Below are 20,731 nucleotides of genomic sequence, written 5' to 3' on the forward strand. Positions count from 1 at the left end.
TGCGCGAGAATGCAAAACTATTGTGAGAGACCGGAAACTTTTGCGAGAGAACACAAAACTATTGTGCGAGAACACAAAACTATTGTGAGGGAACACAAAACTATTGCGCGAGAACGCAAAATTATTGTGAGGGAACACAAAACTATTGCGCGAGAACGCAAAACTATTGTGAGGGAACGGGAAACTTTTGCGAGAGAACGCAATACTATTGCGAGGGCATGTAATACTATTGTGAGAGAAAGCAAAACTATTGCAAGGGAACGCAATCTATTTTTTCCTCTTAATTTGTAAACTTAAGTGTGAGGTATGCCATTTCTGTGCCATTAGCAGCCCCAAAAATAATTGCAAATTTAACGGTCAATCTGGTCGGGATCCTCAAACCATCAGAACAATTTTGAAAGCCCCGTAGTGTTTACACATCAGGGAAAGCAATCTATGAATGGGCATAGTTGTTAATGCATATTTAACTGAACTTAAAAGTCACACACATGACCTTTAAAATTTCCTTTAAAGTTAAACAAATAAAAGATTGTTTCAAAACAGTTCAAATGTTCTTCATGTGATAAACTAAATAAACAGTTTTTCATACTGACTGCATACTGTCTGTTTACACCAACATAAGTCATTTTTAAGAGTCAAGAGATCAATTAGAAATTAAAAAAAATAAATAAAGATTAAAAATAGTGCTTTGTGTGTAAATTAGTAAATTAGGTTTTATTCAAGTCAAAAATATAATTTAATCTGACAAATTAGTTTTCACAAACCAAAGTAATTTTATAATTTAGAAAATAAATAATAAAATGAGTATAACGCTTATATTCACTTATATACCAATACCTCACTGTCTTCCTTTGTCTCTCAGTGCCATCTGCCAGCATGACCCGCCTGGTTCGTTCTCGCACAGCATCCGGATCAAGTGTCACTTCCTTCGATGGCAACCGCAGTCGTTCCCACACCAACGAGGGCCGTAGCCGAGCCCACACTTCCGACAACCAGCGTGGACGCTCGCACACCGACACCATGGACAGTTCTGTGGACCAGGCTCCCAAGTCCACTGAAGTGTCCTGTTAGACTGGCAACCATGTCTCCAGTCAAATCTCACATTAGCCTCTCTGTTCTGACTGTGCTGCGCTGCCACTAACTACACCCGCAATAGGACTGCATGCCACCAGCTCTGGGGTTTCCCAAAGGGGTCTTCCACCATTTTCATAGTCAGAGAGCATTTGCGCCAAAGTGTCTTGTATTTAAGACTACATATCCTGGGGAAACACTGAGAAAAGAGTGGATAGAGTGGATGAAGAAAAGATGGAGTTTTATTTTGCCCTGCACAATGGCTGTCTTGTTGTTGTTAGAGGCAATGCAGCACAGAGACACTGTGATGGTCAACATCCAAAAAAGCTGGGCACTGAAAAGCGCACACGTTTGTAAATGTATGCTGATCCTTTAATCCACATTTTATTTTCTTCTTTACATTCACATATACTTAACTGTAGTGTCACTCATTGAATGATTGTAAATAGCTCATTTATGTCAAGTTATAATACCAGATATTTACATGCTAATTTGAGTGCATAATTAATTTTCTGTATATCTTGAAATGGACCGCAATGTTTGGAAAAGGGATTTGTTGACCAGAGATGAGTTAATATTTTAATGATACTAAACTACCTTATAAAATTAAGGGATAAGCTCATACTGTGTTTATCTGCATTTACCTTTTGGGGTGTCCCATTATTGTGGGTTATATTTGTAACTCAATGACTGATGCTCTTGAGAGTGATTCTTTTTTTTCTTTTAAATGTGAGATCAAATAACTATAAATGTTTTAGAAATAATCTTATCATTAATTGAAATTCAACAAAACCAATCTGTAGATAAGGCAAAGTGAATGTAGTCTGTACATGAATATTTTTGTTGTTTTTGTTTGTAACAATGATTTCTATGCAATCAAGCACAACAGAACAAAATGTGCCATGTGCTCTACTTGGACTGAATGCTTTTTCTCTCAAGGTTTTGAAATTGTAATGCAATGGATTGCTCAGAAGGAGAAAGAGGTAAATCTTAGAAATTCACTTGCTCTTCCATGCACACTAAAACAAAAGCTTGCAGGCTCTGTAAGGCACATTGCTTTGTAATGATGTACAACTTAATGCACTGCATTTTTAATGGAAAAAGATTTGTATTTATAAAAATATATATAAAAAATTAAAATAAAGTTATGAGAAATTTAAGATGTGTCCATACATGATCATACTTTTTTTTTTTAATAGACATTACATGCAAGGTAAATCTAACTCTTTGTAGTTTACAGTGTTATTACAGAGCTTACATGCAAAATGTGCTTATTTGTATAAAATAGTTTGATATTACAAAATATGTACACTATCAATACATAGAGGCAATGTCCTATAGTTATTCTTTCCATATGCTTTACCTAAATTAAGTTTTTGACCACAAAAGTCAAAGAGATCTTGTCTTTTTACATATATCATGTGTACAAAAGGATTAATTTGTCAATGTGACAAAAGCTGTCTGTGGTCATTTTGGGTGATATATATAACCTCACCAATATTAACATTTTGGGTGCAAAAAGCCACATTGTCGTAAAATAATATTTCTATACATGGACGGTTCATATACATTTTTCCAAAAGGAAAAAGGTCTTATTGGAAAAGACCAAAGATGATGTCAGATTAAATAACTCTTGTGCAGAAAATAATAGACAAAAGAAAACTAAATCTGTGGCTCTTACATCCAATATTAATTTGGACTTAAATCAGTTCAGCAAGGGCTAGTACACTTTCAGTTCACAATCTCATGCTTCTCATGGTGCAGCTCTAGCTCTGTGAATATGTCATTGGGGTTCTTACAGCTCAGGTTGCAGAAGCAGGCATTGATCCACATGACTTTCCAGGAGAAGCCAGATCCACTAGGACACTGAAACTCAACCTCAACAGTCTTAGATTTGTATGGGATGCAGCAGCGCTCGTCCGTACACACTCCACAGTATTTGGGCCGGTAAGACTGTGTACTGGTGCAGCCTGAGATAGTGAAGTTGTGTGGCCTCTCTGACCTGTAGATGTTCAAACACTTCTTTCCAGGCTTATGGAGAAATAAGTAAAATAAGGAGACAGAGTTGATATATAACGGTTGTGACAGAAAATATAAGCACCAGTACTCTAAAATTACATGTAAAAACGTTAATCACAGCCTGTGACATTACTGATCTCATAGCAGGTAAAATATCAAACAAGGATCTTCAGGATGAAGGCTGACTTTTATATTGCTTTACATTTTTCATAAATATCTGAGGGTGTTGAGAAAAAGTAGGGCATAGCTTTGAAATCTTATAAAAGAGGTACATTTTGCAGTCTCTTGCAGCACATAGTTTCTACTAGGGATCCGATACTGAAGCTTTTAGACGGATTGGGTATCGGCCCGATCCAAATCAGGTACTGTGTTTTAGTCATGTGCGTTACTGTCAAGCTCCAAAAAGGACATAAAAGAACCATAAAAACACTAATGAACAGCTGAGCTCACTGCGCACACATCCCAAATCAGACACGAATTGGCGGCTTTTCTTTCATCTGTTCTTCAAAATATAATCATGTTTCATCAAACACGTACCTTTGTGCCTAATTTCTTGTAATATATCATCGGAAGAAAGGAAATCAAAACTGTCATTGACTTCAAGCTTTGCAATCGCACCCACACTTTCTGCTGGAAAATGATCTCTAGAAAGTTTTAAACGTTCATGTGTTGGTAAAACACCCTGCAAGCCACTTGATTTTTAACAAAGAGCCACAAAAAAGGAACATTAATGTAAAATGTTACCAATAAATGTGATATTTAATATAGACCTTTAATATAACATTGAATCTGACAGGGGCCTGGATAGCTCAGCGAGTTTTGACGCTGACTACCACCCCTGGAGTCGCAAGTTTGAATACAGGGTGTGCTGAGCGATTTCAGCCAGGTCTCCTAAGCAACCAAATTGGCCCAGTTGCTAGGGAGGGTAGAGTCTCATGGGGTACCTCCTCGTGGTCGCGATTAGTGGTTCTCGCTCTCAAAGGGGCGCGTGGTAAGTTGTGGGTGGATCGCAGAGAGTAGCATGAGCCTCCACATGCTGAGAGTCTCCGCGGTGTCATGCACAGCAAGCCACATGATAAGATGTGTGGATTGACTATCTCAGAAGTGGAGGCAACTGAGACTTGTCCTCCGCCACCCGGATTGAGGTGAGTAACCTCACCACCACGGGGACCTACTAAGTCATGGGAATTGGGCATTCCAAATTGGGAGAAAAGGGGATAAACAAAACAAAACAATGAACCTGATGTTAGGATACTTGAATAATACACTTTCCTTTTGAATTAAATACTTTGTTCTTAACATCGTTTTTAAAGTCAGCTTTACGAATGACTTTGCTAAATGTAACACGCAACCAAGACATGCTTGCAAATCAGCAGGTAGTGGCACATTTGCTTGGAGCACTAAAAGACTGCCTACCTTGATGTGTTTTGTGATGTCCACTTCACATGGTCGAATGTTGCATAGTCTGTTCTCTTTGACCATCTGACACTGCTTGTTGTTGTTAGAAATGCGTGAAGACACTCCGCGGCCACAGGTCTTTGAGCAGGGACTCCAGGAGGATGTCTGGGCCACACAGTTCTTGTGCCAGTTGTCCTTTATGCTAGAGAGGGCTATAGTATCAGAGTGCAGAGGTGACAGTGCATGCAGTCACTGCTTTCTTATGCCAAATATTGTGCGGTCACAATATCTCAAAACATCAGTTTGCATGAAACTGAGACTGTAACAATGCCTTCATATACTGTAGTCTACTACGACTTCTTCCATCATACATTTGACCACTGAATTTCCAGATTACTGCACTGTAAAATGGATAGTGTGAGTTTACAGTAAATTACTGGCTCCTAGTTGCATGACATTCACAGCATATTTTCCAGTGGTATTTCTACAATTTATTACAATTAAAATACAACTGTATACTGTGACTTTGCATGGACTGCAGAATTACTGGAATGTTGTTTTGTAATATCTAAATTATTAAATGTATATTTTTTTTTTACTTTCATTAATTGTCACAAATTAATTGTCATTAATGATTAATTAATTTTAATTAATTTTGTTTTGTATGCTGTGAGTTGATATCTGTGTATGCCTGGTTCATGAGAGATAAAAGTATTCATTGCATACATTCCTTCCTCATTATTTAGAATGATAATATTGCTTCACATTTAACTGCACCAAATATTGTATAAATATAGTGATTTTACATTGTGACCGAAACTGAAGTCAGTCACTAAATTAAACTGATATTTTCCATGCATCTCAATGCAATATATGCATCAGCTGAGATAAAAAAAAATCCCATCCAAAGGAAACAATAAACACCATAATGGTGACTTAAAATGAAACACTATTATCTCACAATGCAGTGAGATATTTATCATTTCTTTTTTAATGGTAATTTGTTGCGTTACGTGGATAAGGATATTAAAAAAATCCTTTTATAGGGATTGCACTCAAAAAGATCCATTTAAAGCCAATGAACTGTTTCAGAGCTGAGCATAACAACAAGATTTGCATTAACTATGGAATTATTTATAGAAAGATTATGTTAATTTCCAATCATTTTCGAGGCCTGGAAATAAAAACCTGGTCATAATATTTGCAAACAATTTCCTCTCTTTGGTTATAAGGAACAGTTTGGTCGTAATATCCTGTGGCAAACAAGGGTTTAATTTGTGTGTTCCTCCAAATACTGTATAACTCAAGAGCAAATAAAAGGTCTCTCTGAATCACTAGTCACAATCTTGTATTTACAACACAGCAATGATCTGCACTGGCTGGCACTATTTATCATTGTTCAGACAAAATTGTTATGTAAATATTTTGTGTTATCTGAGAGTGACAGATTTCATAATGGGATATCTTCCTACTGTTATCAAATCATCTGAACTCATTTTGTGGATTTATTCTTATCTCAACTGCAGGAAATATGTCAGAAACTTACCAGCCATTGTGTGTCGTGGGGCCGTCTTGCGCCCCCTCCTGGACTCATCACAGATCCACTGTTCACAGCAGTGGCCAGGGATTTTAACCCTCCGTGGGTTCAGGCACCACACCCTGGGTGGCTGAGACTCATTACACAGTGAGACACAGCCAATCGCCCCATTTACACACAGACACTGGTATTTGCAATTGGGCTGGAAGCTCTGGCCATTGCGATAGATCACACCATTGTGCTCACAGCCAGTGCCAGGCAGATCTGGATAGCGACAAAGAGCAAAACTTTCATATAGTCATAGTTCTTATTAAATAGTACATTGACCACTATCTAAGACATTATATAGAATATGATGTTTTAAATGGGTTTTCATACGGAATGAATGGCAAAGACAGGTATTATTGGGATATACTGTATATCAGAAAACAATACAAAGAAAAGTAAGTGATATTTATGTGAGAGCTTTGCAAAAAGGTAAACAAAATGTATTATAGTTCAGTTCAGTTTACACTGGCTTGGTTTAGCTGGCTTCCGTCACCTTAATCCAACCTTTAAATCGTCACCGTAATCTAATCTAAGAGTGGAACACAGTGTTAATAAGAAGGCTGTGTTACAGGGCATGTGTTAGTACAAGGACACTTACATGCACATACTCCTTTTTCGTACCTCGGCTTGTCTCTGCTGTAATCACAGTAAAGGCCACGATGATGGTCACAGTTTTCTTTCTCATTGCAAACCTCACCCACCTGTTTGGCACATGCACGGCAGCAATCGCAGCCGTCCATGATCAGGCTCACACCTGGTGGACAGGTGGGGGGAGTTTTAGGGCATTTGCAGGGCCACTGGCAGAACTGGGTGCGGTTGTAGGACTCCAGGGAGGTGGGCTCTGTTACGGACAACAGCTTAGAGGAATCCTGGGCGAAAGCCCAATAGATCTGTAAGACACAAATTCCACAGATTTCAGTTTCTGACAGATTAAGACATTTGTTTCTTTGTCCAAGTGCTGTCCCGGCTGTAGACAAACATGGAAATGCATTTATGTGCAGCTGGGATTAATAAATTGTGTTCACGGTGGAGGCCATAGAGTTGACACAGCTCAACATCTCCAGCAGATGTTGTTTATTTTAGGAAGTGTAGAAATTTCATTTCAAATTGAGTTTAAACTGGATTTTAGGTAAAACACTATTGGAGGCATGTCATGAGTTTTTAAATCAAATTTCAGCCCAAACAACACTTTGTAAAATAAATATTAAAATGATTTAATCAGATATTTATTGTCCTGATGTATGGAATTCAAAATGTAATTTGTATAGGACTTGTTGTGCTATCAAATGAGAGATGGGAGGAGTGAAATCATGAAAAAAGTTCTTATTTTTGGAGTTCTGTTCGACATTAGTGGCACAGAAAGTCCTGGACATACATTTTGAGTCCTATACATCTGTCAAGTCAAGCCATTAAAATTTTAAACAGATATAAATGGTGGGTAAAAATAAAGTTGTTTTACCTAAGTCATATATATTCAATCAGTCACTTGTTATATTAAGGTTGGCGGCTAAATAATGTCAAATAAATATTGTGAATGCGTTGTGAGGGATAAATAATGTTGAAAAATCAAATTCACTTTCAAAGGCATGTCACAGGGTTCCTCTTCAGGCAAACTGCTTTCGGCCCTTGTGTTTTGATTAACATTATATGATTGATTGACAAAGTAGCAAAATAAGTAGCCCCTTTTGCATTACTCCAATCAAAAAGGGGATACTCTAAATACATCTGCATTATTTTTACTTTTATGCCAAGAGCCTTGAGATTGTCCTCTTAAGGACCTCTTGGGAGCCTTGCCAGACAAAATCGTAAATTTGACTCATAACCACATGGCGGCAGTGTAGGCCTACCTTAAACATCACATTGTCATGTCGTCACTGCATACTTAAAATGCGCGAAATATGACGTAATTTGTTGAGTATTGGAATGTCAAAATAGAGGCGGCACAGATGTACTAGAAGTTACGTAATAAACCTTATAATGTGTCTACCCCCCTCCCCCGTTATAAATTCAAATTGAATCGCCATTTGAATGCATAGGAATGCATACAGGCTAGTCTATTCATTTTTTTTAATCTGTCAAGTTATTTAAACCTTACGACTAATAATAGTTTGCAATGATAAAAGCATCCGTCTTAAGTTAATTAAAAAATAATTAATTTAATGGTGTTAAATCACAAATGACAAAAAAGGTGTACTTGGTCCTGTATGTATCCAACTGCATGTCTTTTATCTGTTAATTTCACCAAAATATGAATTATTTAGGCTTCAGACGAGTTGGGTTGGAACTTGGAACTCATTAAGTAAAATATTTTCTTACCTGTGGTACATCGGCAAGTAGTAGAACCCACGTCAGGAGCCAAATCATCACTGGTCCCGAATGATAAATGCATTGAATCCAGAATTAATAATTAGAGAGTAAACAAACGGGCTCCATTCATTCTGTCAGTTGATAGTCTCTCTCTCACACACACACCACCGCGCGCTTTTCTGGTGCTGCTATGATCAAGTTTTTTGATACTCAGTCCAGACCAGACCATTATGACGTCAGGACCAATGAACTGCCTCAGTCGTGCTCAAAACTAATGAACTGGTCCCATGACTTGGCTAAGAACATCTATCTTTTCTCTGGTACCAAATGATGAAATGGATGATGCAGATGCACTGAAGCATATTGTTACTTTTCTCTGAGAAAAGTCTAATTTTCTGTGAAAAAAGAAAGTGTGAGAAAGAGAGGATGTCGTTTTAAAACAGGAAAAAAGAGTAAAAGCTCCCATGCTCTTTTCATACCCATGATATATTGAATTTCCACTTTGGCACTGTCTACATAATGCCTTTGTCAAGTCAGTTTTCCCTGATGAATACTGCAGGAATGTCCTGTAACTATTCACATTTCATGCCTTTGGTGAATACATTATAAAACACCATCCTTATTGAGTACTGTCTGTCTAAGCCTGACCATTTATAGGCTATAGTATCTTTAAAGACTTTATAGACGTAAAGGGATAGTTCACCCAAAAATAAAAAATCTCCCATCATTTGCTCACCCTCATGCCATCCCAGATGTGCATGTCTTTCTTTCATCTGCTGAACACATTTGAATATTAATATAAAAAAAAAAAAAAGTGCAATAATAATTAATAATAAGTGGATGGTGATCAGACCTTTGAAGCACCAAAAATCACAGACAGTCAGCATAAATGTAATCTATACAAATCCAGTGTTTAAAGAAATGTCTTCTAAAGCGACATGATCACTTTTGGTAACAAAAATTTCAATATTTAAGTACTTTTTAAATATAAAGCATTGCTTATAGTAAGCAGCAGATATTTTTCTATTTTTCTTCAAATTAGTTCTGCAGAAGAAAAAAGTTGTATATTTGGGACATCATGAGGGTGAGTAAATGATGAGACAGTTTTCATTTTTGGGTCAACTATGCATTTAAGATCATTGGCCGCCTGATGGCCAGATGGGACCCACAACCAAAATTATGACATCCATGTTTTCTGGCAAATGCCTTTATTGAACTAAAATAAATCCACTTGTTGCTTTGTCTAAATGTAGCTAAATGACTATTGTTTGATGCTTTAGTCTTGTGGGACCTGTTAACAGGAAGAATAATGAACATGTGAACACACAAAACCACACAAAGATGACAAACTGGCTTCTTTAATCAGTGAAGTGTTTATTGAAGAATATGCAGGTGAAGACATTTGCAAGTTAAAGCTGTGAGAGTAATTGTGGTTGTACTATCAAAGAAAAGTACATCATTTTCTTTTAAGCTAATATACAGTATTTAAGCAATTGAGTGCTTTGAATGCCTTATTCCTTCTATAAAATGATTACTGTATAATAAGAGTAATAAGGAAACCGATTTTCATTCAAATTATATTTTAATTAGCAAATTCATTAAACACCTTCTGCTGTAAAATATAATGCCTTATATAAAAGAAGAAAGTAGTTATGCAACCATTATAATACATAGATGGTTATGGCACAAAGCGGATACGTTGGACATGAACTGTTACTATGTTATGTGTTTTAGCACAGCTGGAACTCTGTATTGACCAATCAACATTCAAAATGACAACTATCTGTTATTATAATGCAAAATATGGATGTGCAAAGTTCACAGGTTCAGAGTTAAACACTTTGTTAACTCTTGTTCTTATTGGACATCCAGCAGCCTATGTCAGTTAAGTGTCACACAACATAAATGAACACAATATATTGTGATGCTCATCAACTGTCTCTGAAAATAGGATGTTCAGTCTTATATCTTTTAAGTTAAACCCTCATAAGACTGTCCTTGGCATTTATGGCTCTTTATGACAAAAACATATGAAGTCAAGGTCTGCTTAGGAAAGTCCCTGTGGCTTCAAAATAATTGAAAATGGGAAAAAAATGTAACAAGAGTGAAAGTGACTCGTGAACAAAACAATATTCTCTGTATTCTCTTTAGTTAAATTTTTTGTAATAATCCATTCTATCTCATTTATTCTAGTGACAGCTAATTTTTCATCCCAGCATTAGAAATGTGAACAATAACAATGGGTTTTATTACTCAGATTCAACTGAATAATAGTGTTGATTCAAATGATTTGCCTTAATAGGAAAAGATAAACGCAGAACACTACCCTGATGACCTCCAATTATATTGTGTCGATCAGTCATCATTATCAAGCTTTAAGAGGTCATAGATGAATTAAAAGTAATGGGAATACAGAGCAGAAAAATGTATGCATTATGGGGAAAGTGGTTGTTATATAAAGGTCTGTAATTGTAAAAATAAATCTTATGATGCTCATACAGCTGATATTAGCCAATTATGTTTAGTTTCAAATGTCATGTTTTTCTGCTTGTTCAATTGCACGTAACAAATAATGGGGGCTGTTAGTAGAATAGTGGCTCAACATAGTAATCCAAAGGTCTTAGGGTTCAAACCCTAAAAGGCATGATCCATGAACTGGAGAGCTGCCGAGCTTCTAACATCATTGTATATTTAAGCAAAGCACTTAATCCCATGTCTCTCATTTGGGACTTGTAATAAGTCCACTGTATGTCACACTCTAAAAAATGTTTGTAATTTTAAATGCTACTTTAAAAAAAAAACGTTAATTGATCAATGAGTATTTACTGTAAAATATACAGTAATATACAGTAAAATGTGTTCATTTTAATATATTTTAAAAGACAATACAGTAGTTTTTTACAATACAATGTTGTAAAAAAATTTTTTTTTAGATGTAATAGGTAAGATTTTCCAGTATAATTAATGGTATAAATGTACATTATGTTTAACAAGAGAGTACATGTACTTTTTACAGTAAATTATTGTTAAAATAACAGTAACAAAAATAATAATCGGGTGTTCCCACAATTCCCTGCATGACCCATCATATTTCATTATATTTTATGGGAATAGTTATGTTTTTGATTAACAATACCTTATAAAGTAAAAAGCTGATTTTTAATATCAAGTTTCTGACATTTTATTTGACTGTAAATGTGAATTTTTTTTTTTACAGTGCCAGCATGGTCATGTAAATTACAACAGTTTTAAACTGTAAAATGTACAAGTTGTTCTGTAAAGTTGTTTACATTTTTACTGTATTTTTTACATAATTATTCTGGCAACCACAGCTGCAAGTTTTTATTTTTATTTTTTTTAATGTTGTTTTTACAGTATACTTTGGATAAAAAGCATCAGTAACATTTTGATTAAGGAGTTAAATTCAATAAAAACACACACAAAATGTCTTTCCGATTGCCAGGTTCAGATGCGGCAGAGAAACTAAGCTTTATGCCAAAGCCAACAGAGCATGGGAGAGAGACAGCCACAGTCCAGTTTTTTGTTTGTTTTTTTATTTTATTTTGCAAAACATGTTGCTGCAAGGAACACATGGCTGTAGTCCCATTCAAATGAGTATATTTACTCCCATTAAGGGAATTCAAATTTGACTGGAAGCTTTTTAGTTAATAACTACCATTTTTGTTCCAATCTATAAACATTGCATATAGAGGTAGATCATTGTGAAAGAAAAAGTAAAATTACTGTTACATGTAGTTGTTCATACATTTCCCAAGATGGCTGTCTGTTTTAAAAAGGGCCACATCGCAGGTACAGTGCACTTCAGAGCTTCCATTAAAGAACAATGACTGGCAGCAAATATAGAGTGACAGGCTTTATAGAGACTGAGCCAAAGTTGTAATGCAAAGTCTGTAGTGCAGAGATCCTCCACGTATTTTAATGAAAATAAATGATTATTATTGTTATATTAGGTACAGATTATTAAAATAATTTCTGTGGGCTTGTCCAGTGCTCCAAAGAGATATAGTAAACACATTGGTATCTTATCATAGCTGAATAAGTCATTGATCTTTAACATTGACTTTTATTTCACCAGTTCACTGGTTCATATATCCTGGAGTGCAGTAAGGTAAATGGATTTGACATGCTGTCCATAATGTAGGGGCTTGGGCACAGGACTAGTGTGTAACAATGTAATGTATCTTTTGTTCCTGATCAGTAACAGTGAAAAAAGTGTGTGACAACTAGCAATGGCCTCCCCTGTAAATACTATTATTATGTTATTGTGGGAATTCAATCTATATTTCAATGTTTCCATGTTTTATTTGCCAGTGGGTGAGTGAATGCATGACATAAAGGAAAATGCCAAAATATTTGCCTTGCGCTCAACTATTATGGGCCACGTGGTGCTTTAGAGCAGATGGTGATTTTCTCAAATGAGCAAATAAACAGTACTTAGGAGTTGAGCTTTTATACTCACTCTACAGGAGCCAAAACTACACATGCACTTGCGCAATCAGATTTCTGAATACGACCAAACATTTCATTCTACATCTGGACTGAAGACCATCAGACTGGAGAAATATTCAAACAGAAGCATTGCTCTGCTGCCAGGACCATTAAACAATCAGCAATACCAGCAATGAGATCAGGCCAAAGATGTCATCGCTCGAAACAAAGCAGGCTCTATCATTTGGCTGGAGTGAACGGTGCAAGCTAGAAAAGAAAAATGTGGCTCAATTGAACCATACATGGAGTGACAGGGTATATTTCTCAGATTATGGAAATGCATTGAAATGTGGGAAGTTCTTGCATTCCTTTCACTTTTCATTGGCCTTTGACATGCAGATACACTGTATACTTATAATTTGGCTGTCACTGTACCTATTTACTATCTATCACTTCCATTTAAATGTCAGGTGACATCATTTATTGCTTTTAATTTTTCTGCTTATTGTCTATACCAGTGATCTAGCACTAAGTTGTGGAACTCAGCTATTATCATTTAATGCTCAAATAAAATTATCCTGTGTCTCAATCAGCTACCTAGCTGATATGTCATGAATCAATATATAGTGAACACGAATTTGGTCACTGGCAATGGTGTTTATCCATTATGCATTGGTACACTTATGACTCAATCACCTGCGACACTATTAGGAGGTTGCACGTTTAAATGCAGCTGGTATTAAACTGGTTTAAATTAAACTATCATGTCAGATATTAAAATGTACAGTGTTATTTTGAAAGACAAGAGTGTATCTTTTCCTAACAACTCTTTTATTTGAAAGATTTTTTCCTTTTATTAACATTTTGGATAAAAGAAAATGATCTTTTAAAGAGAAAATAAAGCTTTGGCATTAAATATTTACACTTGCGCTCATTCTCTTAACGAATTGAGAGAAAACTGACAACATTTCTGGTAAGGGAATATTGTGAGCAACGATGCTCCCTGGTTTTTAAGATTGTACATTCTGCGGAATTTTAGAGAGCAAATGTTTCAGTGCTCCAGAACGATTTTGCAAATGAGACAGCCCTAGAAATAGCTGACGTCCTGATCTATGCCCTAAGCTAGAGAGCTGAGACACACCCATATAGTGTTTTCTGATCGTTCTGCATACTTAGCCATATTTATGTTGTCCTGGCCATATAGGGATCGAGGTTAGGATGTGGTCACATCACTGATACAGACATGCCAGAACAGACACACCAGACATACTCATTTTACTTGAATTCCAAGTACTTGACTCCACTGTCATCAGGCTATAAATCTGATTTTGTTACTGTCAATAAATTAATTGAAAGAACGTCCCAAGGAATGGAAAACCAGTTTAGATATGACTAAAATGTCTTCCTTTGACTGCTATCTGATTGTAAAGTGTGTTTTCAATCTAAAGCTAGACTTTCATCACAGGGCTATGTTGACACTTTCTGGGGAGCATACAGAGCAAGGACAGTTCTCACATATAATTCAAATTATCTAAACACAAACGATAAAAAGATTTCAATCTGTGTCCATTGAAAGCATTTTGTAAGGCATAATTCAAAGCATAAATATATTTCTAAGAATCTTGATTTGAATCCATGGATACCAAATAAATACTCTGCAAATTCAGAGAAGAATGGCAGAAATCGTCAATTTCTCAGCAATGAAGGAAGGTTTTTTTATTAGCAGCTATGCTAGAAATGCAAACAAATAATATTTTAACTAAGCAAACTTAATGCTTGGATTCTGTCTATTTTTTAACAAAACAGAAAAATTTCAATCCATCCCGTAACTGTAAAATAGATAGCTTAATTCTTCTTCAGGTCAATAGACTCTTCACTCATACCGGGAGTGGTGGTGGTGTAGTGGGCTAAAGCACATAACTGTTAATCAGAAGGTTGCTGGTTTTATCCCCCACAGCCACCACCATTGTGTCCTTGAGCAAGGCACTTAACTCCAGGTTGCTCCAGGGGGATTGTCACTGTAATAAGTGCACTGTAAGTTGCTTTGGATAAAAGCGTCTGCCAAATGCATAAATGTAAATGTACCGTCACTCTCCTACAGTATGTCATATCTGTGCAGGTCTCAGGGTGTGCTGCTCATTGGGCTTCACTATACATCTTACATTTTCTGGAAATGTGCTTTGGGTTGTGCATGTGTTTTTATTAAAGAAATATCTTACAGTACATACAGGGCAGATTAACAGGGTGTAATGAGAGGGAAAACGATGATGGCATAGAGATAAGAGCAGTGAATGGTGCACCATGGTCATAAACTGGTAGTTTTATAAGGTAAGATAATGGGAGAGTCTTGCTAACATGGAAAGCTAAAGAGAGGTAGGCATACAGATGGCCTGTTTTATTATCAGTGTTCCAAAAAAGCTCATTCTGACCTCAATGTTTAGACTTTTCTGTATTCCTTTTGTGGAATTCATGTCATTTAATGTATGGTCACACAATTTCAGATACTGTAGCTCTATTATATTTAATGGATCCATATACAGTTGTAACGTATTCAATGGAAAGGAGGAGGCGAGAACCGGCTTGATAATATAAATGATAGTTTAATGGTAAACTTAAAACAAAGACACAAACACATATGACGGACATGTCCGCTAACGATCTCTCTCTCCCGCACGGCCCCCTGCAGTCAGCCTTTAAACCGCACAGAGGCATAATTAGCCTAATACAAGACCGGGTGTGTAGTATCACGACCCGGCCCCGCCCTCCGCCCTGCCACAACAGTATATAACAGTCATTCTTAAAAAATAACAATTAAAGTGACAATTCTGTGTGTCCATTTCTTCTCTCAAGAAAAGATTGCTAGGGGATTTATGCATAGTGTTAAGTGTTATCAGATTACAAAGTAATTAGTGTGAGAAATATGAAATTGTACATGCTGTTCTGCTCTGTGTATGTGTTTCTGGCCTTCCATGTATGTTCAGTTGACCCCAGATGCAGGCTGCATTGCGCACGATAGTGAGTCAATATATTTAGCAACTGCTGACCATTTTCTCTTCCTCTTTCTCATGCTCTGCATACTTATTTCTGTGATATGATTAAGGTCACACCTATCTGACAAGGTCAACCGTAAGGCATCCCGGCTGGAACATCTGTATATGGCCTCTTTTCTGTACACCCATTTTCTCCTTGTTACCACTTTCCCATTGGCTGCTTATTGTCTCAAGAAAATATGAATGACATGCTTGCTCTAATAAACATTGAGTAGATTGAATACAGACCGACTGTGTGTTGTTCTTTCTACTTCCTTTGCGAAGTCTCCAGAGACTCAGACTCACGACTGCACCTCACTGGGCACGAACATTAGAAAGACGGGACCGGGGAATTGGAGATCGCGACTAGATCAAAAATATTCCTTACAGTTTGGGGGCTTCGTCTGGGATACCTCACAAACAGGTAAGGTCAATTTTTTTGACAAACTTATGTTGGCCTGTTTGTTGGAGTAAGAAACTTACGACACAGTCAATTGACTGGACGTGATTATAGACGATACTATCCAAAACCTTACCTCCAGAAATAACTGAATTGATATTAATAAATAAAGTGACTTTGTTGGATACAAATAGAGGAAATAGAGGAAGGAAGAACTAGGTCAGGTAAAGACTTTAAAGGAACCACATAGACTAGGCATGGGGAGACAATGACGCTTTTTAAAGACCTCCTCACATTCCTGCAGAGTATGGCAGCATATAGACAAGATATTAATTTTACCACAATCTCCATTCTGCTTATTAGATCGTGATCTGGTGCATACAATTGGGGCTAAGTTGACTCTAACTCTCTCCAATTGCTGTTCCCATCAGTATATTCCCAGTCTGTGTATACAGGATGTTGTGGTGATGTCTGTAGTTTCACGTCTGCTGAATCCTCAGCAGCAAAAACAGAACTGCCAAATGTCAACCAGGCACTGTGGGCTGCCAACAAAGACAAGGCAGGCCTCAATGATATCAGACCAGATATGTTGCAAAACTCTGCTCTGACATGTCGGTATACTGCAGAACAATACCCACTATCCAAGGAAAAGGAGGAAGTGCACCAGTATCTCATGCCGCACAGCCTCTGTTCGCATTCACATACAGGGGCCAATAGTACACTTGGTGCCACCTGCAACAGAGTTTCCGAGACTCGCCTGCTCTATTCTCCACTGTGGTGCACGCCTCGCTGAACGACACAAAGCTTCCACCACAGATTGTTTGCTACAATATGCAGACGACATTCTAGTTTTCGGCCCTGATGCTGCATCCTGCACAGCTGCCTCAACTATTGTCTGCAACGTTCTGGCACAGGCTGGCTTCAAAGCATCCAAAGAGAAACTGCAATGGGAAACTGAAATCTCGGTCACGAACTGCAAAAGAGCCTGGGTGCCAAACTGCTCTTTTAAGACAAGATTCTGAGAGAAGCCATACTCTCAGGGGCCGAAGAACCCATTAAGTGGACAGCTGAGATGGACATGGCTTTTAAGCATCTCCGGAGCAGCATTAGCTCCCAACCAGCCCTAAGCTTACCCGAATATGGTGAAACATTCCACCTTTACGTGTAAGAGGCGGCAGGTACAACAGCAGTGATCCTTGCACAATCCCATGGCGGCACCGACAGACCAGTTGCGTACCTCTCAAATACCCTTGATTCGGTCGCCAAAGGCCTCTCTGCGTGTCTGCAAGCCGTGGCTGCTGCAGCATTGATGGTGCAAGATGCAGAGCATATTGTTCCGCTCATTGTGCACACATTTCACCAGGTAACACGGAGTTGGTGATCGAGGAATACGTGGACTCCTTAGTAAAAAACAATGAACGGTCCTCGTCCTCAGGTTGAAACCAACCAAGGCTGGGGAGCCCCGGTACCGGTCATAGCCGTGGCCCGAACAGCAGTCCTGACTGACCTCCAGCAAAAGTGGATTAACGCGTCCCGAGTTAAGCCAGCACCAGAGGAGGGACCGACAGGTAACTGCTGAGTGCGACCCCACTGGAGGAGCTGAAAACGCAGCATCAGTGGCTAGCATAATGCAGGAGCCCTAGGTCCTGAGAAGAAACACCACATGTGGGAGCAATTCAACATGTGGATTAAACAACCCACACCCGAACAAAAAGGGCGTCCTCCACTCTAACAAAGATATTCCTAACAATTAGTTATGGTAATCTAATGATTTTTTAGATAAAAAGTCTGTTTGAGCCTCCCGAACAGCCCAACGTAGCAACATTTGCTCAAACAATGACTTTAGTTTGGGGCAGTTCTATCAGCTTGTCCAACCAATGGGAGACTGGGGGAGTGTTCAGGAAACCAGGAAACCAAAATTTTTTAAATTCTGTTTGGTGACGCTGATAGCTTTTAAGTTGATTACTGTGAAGTGTATTTCTAAATGCAAATGGACACTTTAACATATATGATGTGAATAGCATGCTTCTATCATTGGCAACATTTGAAAATGCTTAATTTACTACAGGATGTCTTTAGTTTTTCTTGCTTAAGACAATTTCTTTTTTTGAGATACAGCTCTGAGTCATTAGATCTGGCCAAGACAGAGCTCTGCCACGTGTTCATGCTTTAGTACAGCAGTGTCTGATGAGTGCCATCTAACTCGTGATGTTGGAGCCACAGTGCCTAATTTGCACTGTGATTTAATAACCCTGTTCTATGTCAGAGTTTCCACTGAAGTCTGCATGCATTGTGGCTGCAGTACAGATGAGGGGCCCCTGTCTGCTGTGGTCTGTGTGGATCTGCCTAGAACCCTGCTGCCATTAACCAGTCCAATTATGCCCCAACAGCCTCACTGGAAATACCAATAAGAATATAACATCTAAAGTCAAGGATATAGTTAGACTGAGACCATTTAAATGGCACAAATATGAATCTACAAAAGTGTTTGGGCACTTTAGTCACACTTAAAACCTGAACTGCACAGAAAAATTCTCACAAGATTCTCATTTGCTGCTTCTGAGGTTGAGGTACAGTAGGTTTACCTATAAAAGTAGGGTTAGGGAAAGGGTTGAGGTATGGTTAGGTTTATGTTTAGGGGCAAGGTTAACAGTGTATATACAGATATAATCAAATACAGGTACTTCAAATGTAAGTACAATGCAACAACACTTGTGTACATAATAAGTATATTTTATCAAATACTTAAGTAGTTAAAGATATCTAGTCTAAAGAGGGTCCCTTAATCATTTCTGGCCCATTTCTAAACTGCCATTTTTTCCAGCTCTATTCATTCTTATCTGAAAACAACATTTTAGAAAAAAAAATTGTATTATTTCAGTCTGGTTTTAGACCTCGTCACAGCACAGAGTCTGGCCTACTCAAAGTGACAAATGATGTATTGCTCACTGCTAAATGAAAGCTAAATGAGAGCAAGACGTAAATTGTTCTGTTTGACCTCCCTAGCGCTGTCTCTTATATCACTAGCAATCTAGTGACCCTGTCATGTGGAGAAGGGCACCTTTTTCCAACTTAGGTTGATTGCTAAATGAAAATCATTGCTCTCATTTAAGGATTTGGAGATAGTTATTCATGCCTACATCACATCCAGACTTGAGTATTGTAATGCACTTTAAATGGTCTTGGTCATTCATCTCTGTATTGCTTGCAGTTAGTCCAAAATGCAGCTGCTAGGTTGCTGACTGGAACAAGGAAGAGGGAAATTATTTAATCCGTTCTAGCATCTCGCTGGTTACCAATCCAATACAGGATTTATTTTAAGATTTTGTTATTTGTTTTTTAAGCTATAAATGGTTTAGTCATCAACAATCCTCCAGGACTCTCAGATCCTCTGATAAACTTCTCCTGCATACACCACGCTCATGCTTGAAGTTTAAAGGGGATTGTGCCTTTTCCGTAGTCGGCCCTAGACCATGGAATAAAATACCTCAGGACATGAGATTTGCTCCTACTCTTCACATTTTTAAATCACGTCTGAAGGTGTATCTATATTATTTGTCTCTTGTATGAATTTATATTGTGTTGTTTATTGTATTTAATCTTAATTTATTTATTTTCCCATGCCACTTTGGTATACATTTGTTGTTCTTTTGAATATCTATTGTTTTATAAAACTTCTAACTGTAAAAATATAATTTGGTTTGATATTATGATGCAATGAAATTCATACCTGATCAAAGACAGCATGCAAGGAGTGCTACTTGAGTGTAAAATAATTCCCACTGGTGATCTTTGGATAAGGGATATTTTGTTAAGATTCTCTAGTAGTCCAAGGCACTCAGAGTAGACATTACATTTAAAAAGCCTTTATTAAGTCGTGGCTATTGGATTAAAATATACCACAAACCTACACGTTTGATAACTTTTTACATGTGACTTAAGTGTCCAAATACCTTTTGAGGCTATATATTATTCTAAAGATGATTCCTCCATATTGTTTTCAGTAGACTGCAGGACCTATTATAGATGTCACATATTTATTTGTCTGGTTTGTGGCTATTAACTGTGTGAATTCCACATGCTATTGCTGCTTAATTATAGATAGCAATGTATGTTTTCTTGTTGAGTTTAACTGACACTGAGAGTGATCTGACAAAAACATTTCTGTCTGTAGTTGTTGTCTATAATTCAAGTTGAGAAAGGGTGAAGAATGAGTGGATAAAATGCAGTTGATCAGAAGCATGGCACAAATGACTTTCACAGACCGAGAAGATCACTCAAGAAGTTTTTGAATCCAATTCCATGTCAAAATAGAAAAAAGTGCACAGAGAGAAACATTTTTCTTGGGAATAAGACAACCACATGTACTGTAAATGTCAGCTAAGCGTGCGGGAGAGAGAGATCGTTTACACATGTCCGTCGTGTGTGTTTATGTTGTCTTTTAAGTTTATCATTAAAACTATTATTTATATC

At 37.4% G+C, this 20,731-nt stretch overlaps 2 protein-coding genes across 3 annotated transcripts in view; one reads left to right on the top strand and one right to left on the bottom strand.

The window, feature by feature from the left end:
* The window catches only part of LOC127651032 (protein NDRG1-like), a 23,179-nt gene extending 20,948 nt beyond the window's left edge, over window positions 1-2,231 (top strand). For both annotated transcript variants that reach the window (XM_052136734.1, XM_052136735.1), the window contains one exon: window positions 863-2,231. In XM_052136734.1, the coding sequence (XP_051992694.1) occupies window positions 863-1,071 (209 nt within the window). In that variant the 3' untranslated portion in view covers window positions 1,072-2,231. The remainder of the gene's footprint in view (window positions 1-862) is intronic.
* On the bottom strand, window positions 1,781-8,556 carry LOC127651033 (CCN family member 4-like). Its single transcript, XM_052136737.1, has 5 exons — window positions 8,390-8,556; window positions 6,672-6,963; window positions 6,035-6,289; window positions 4,507-4,700; window positions 1,781-3,102 (listed from the first exon to the last, which is right to left on the bottom strand). The coding sequence occupies exons 1-5, from the start codon at window positions 8,435-8,437 to the stop codon at window positions 2,803-2,805; spliced, it is 1,089 nt and encodes a 362-aa protein (XP_051992697.1). The 5' UTR covers window positions 8,438-8,556; the 3' UTR covers window positions 1,781-2,802.
* Window positions 8,557-20,731: the final 12,175 nt, after the last annotated feature.

The sequence above is a fragment of the Xyrauchen texanus genome, chromosome 10, assembly GCF_025860055.1.
Source record: "Xyrauchen texanus isolate HMW12.3.18 chromosome 10, RBS_HiC_50CHRs, whole genome shotgun sequence".
NCBI lineage: Eukaryota > Metazoa > Chordata > Actinopteri > Cypriniformes > Catostomidae > Xyrauchen > Xyrauchen texanus.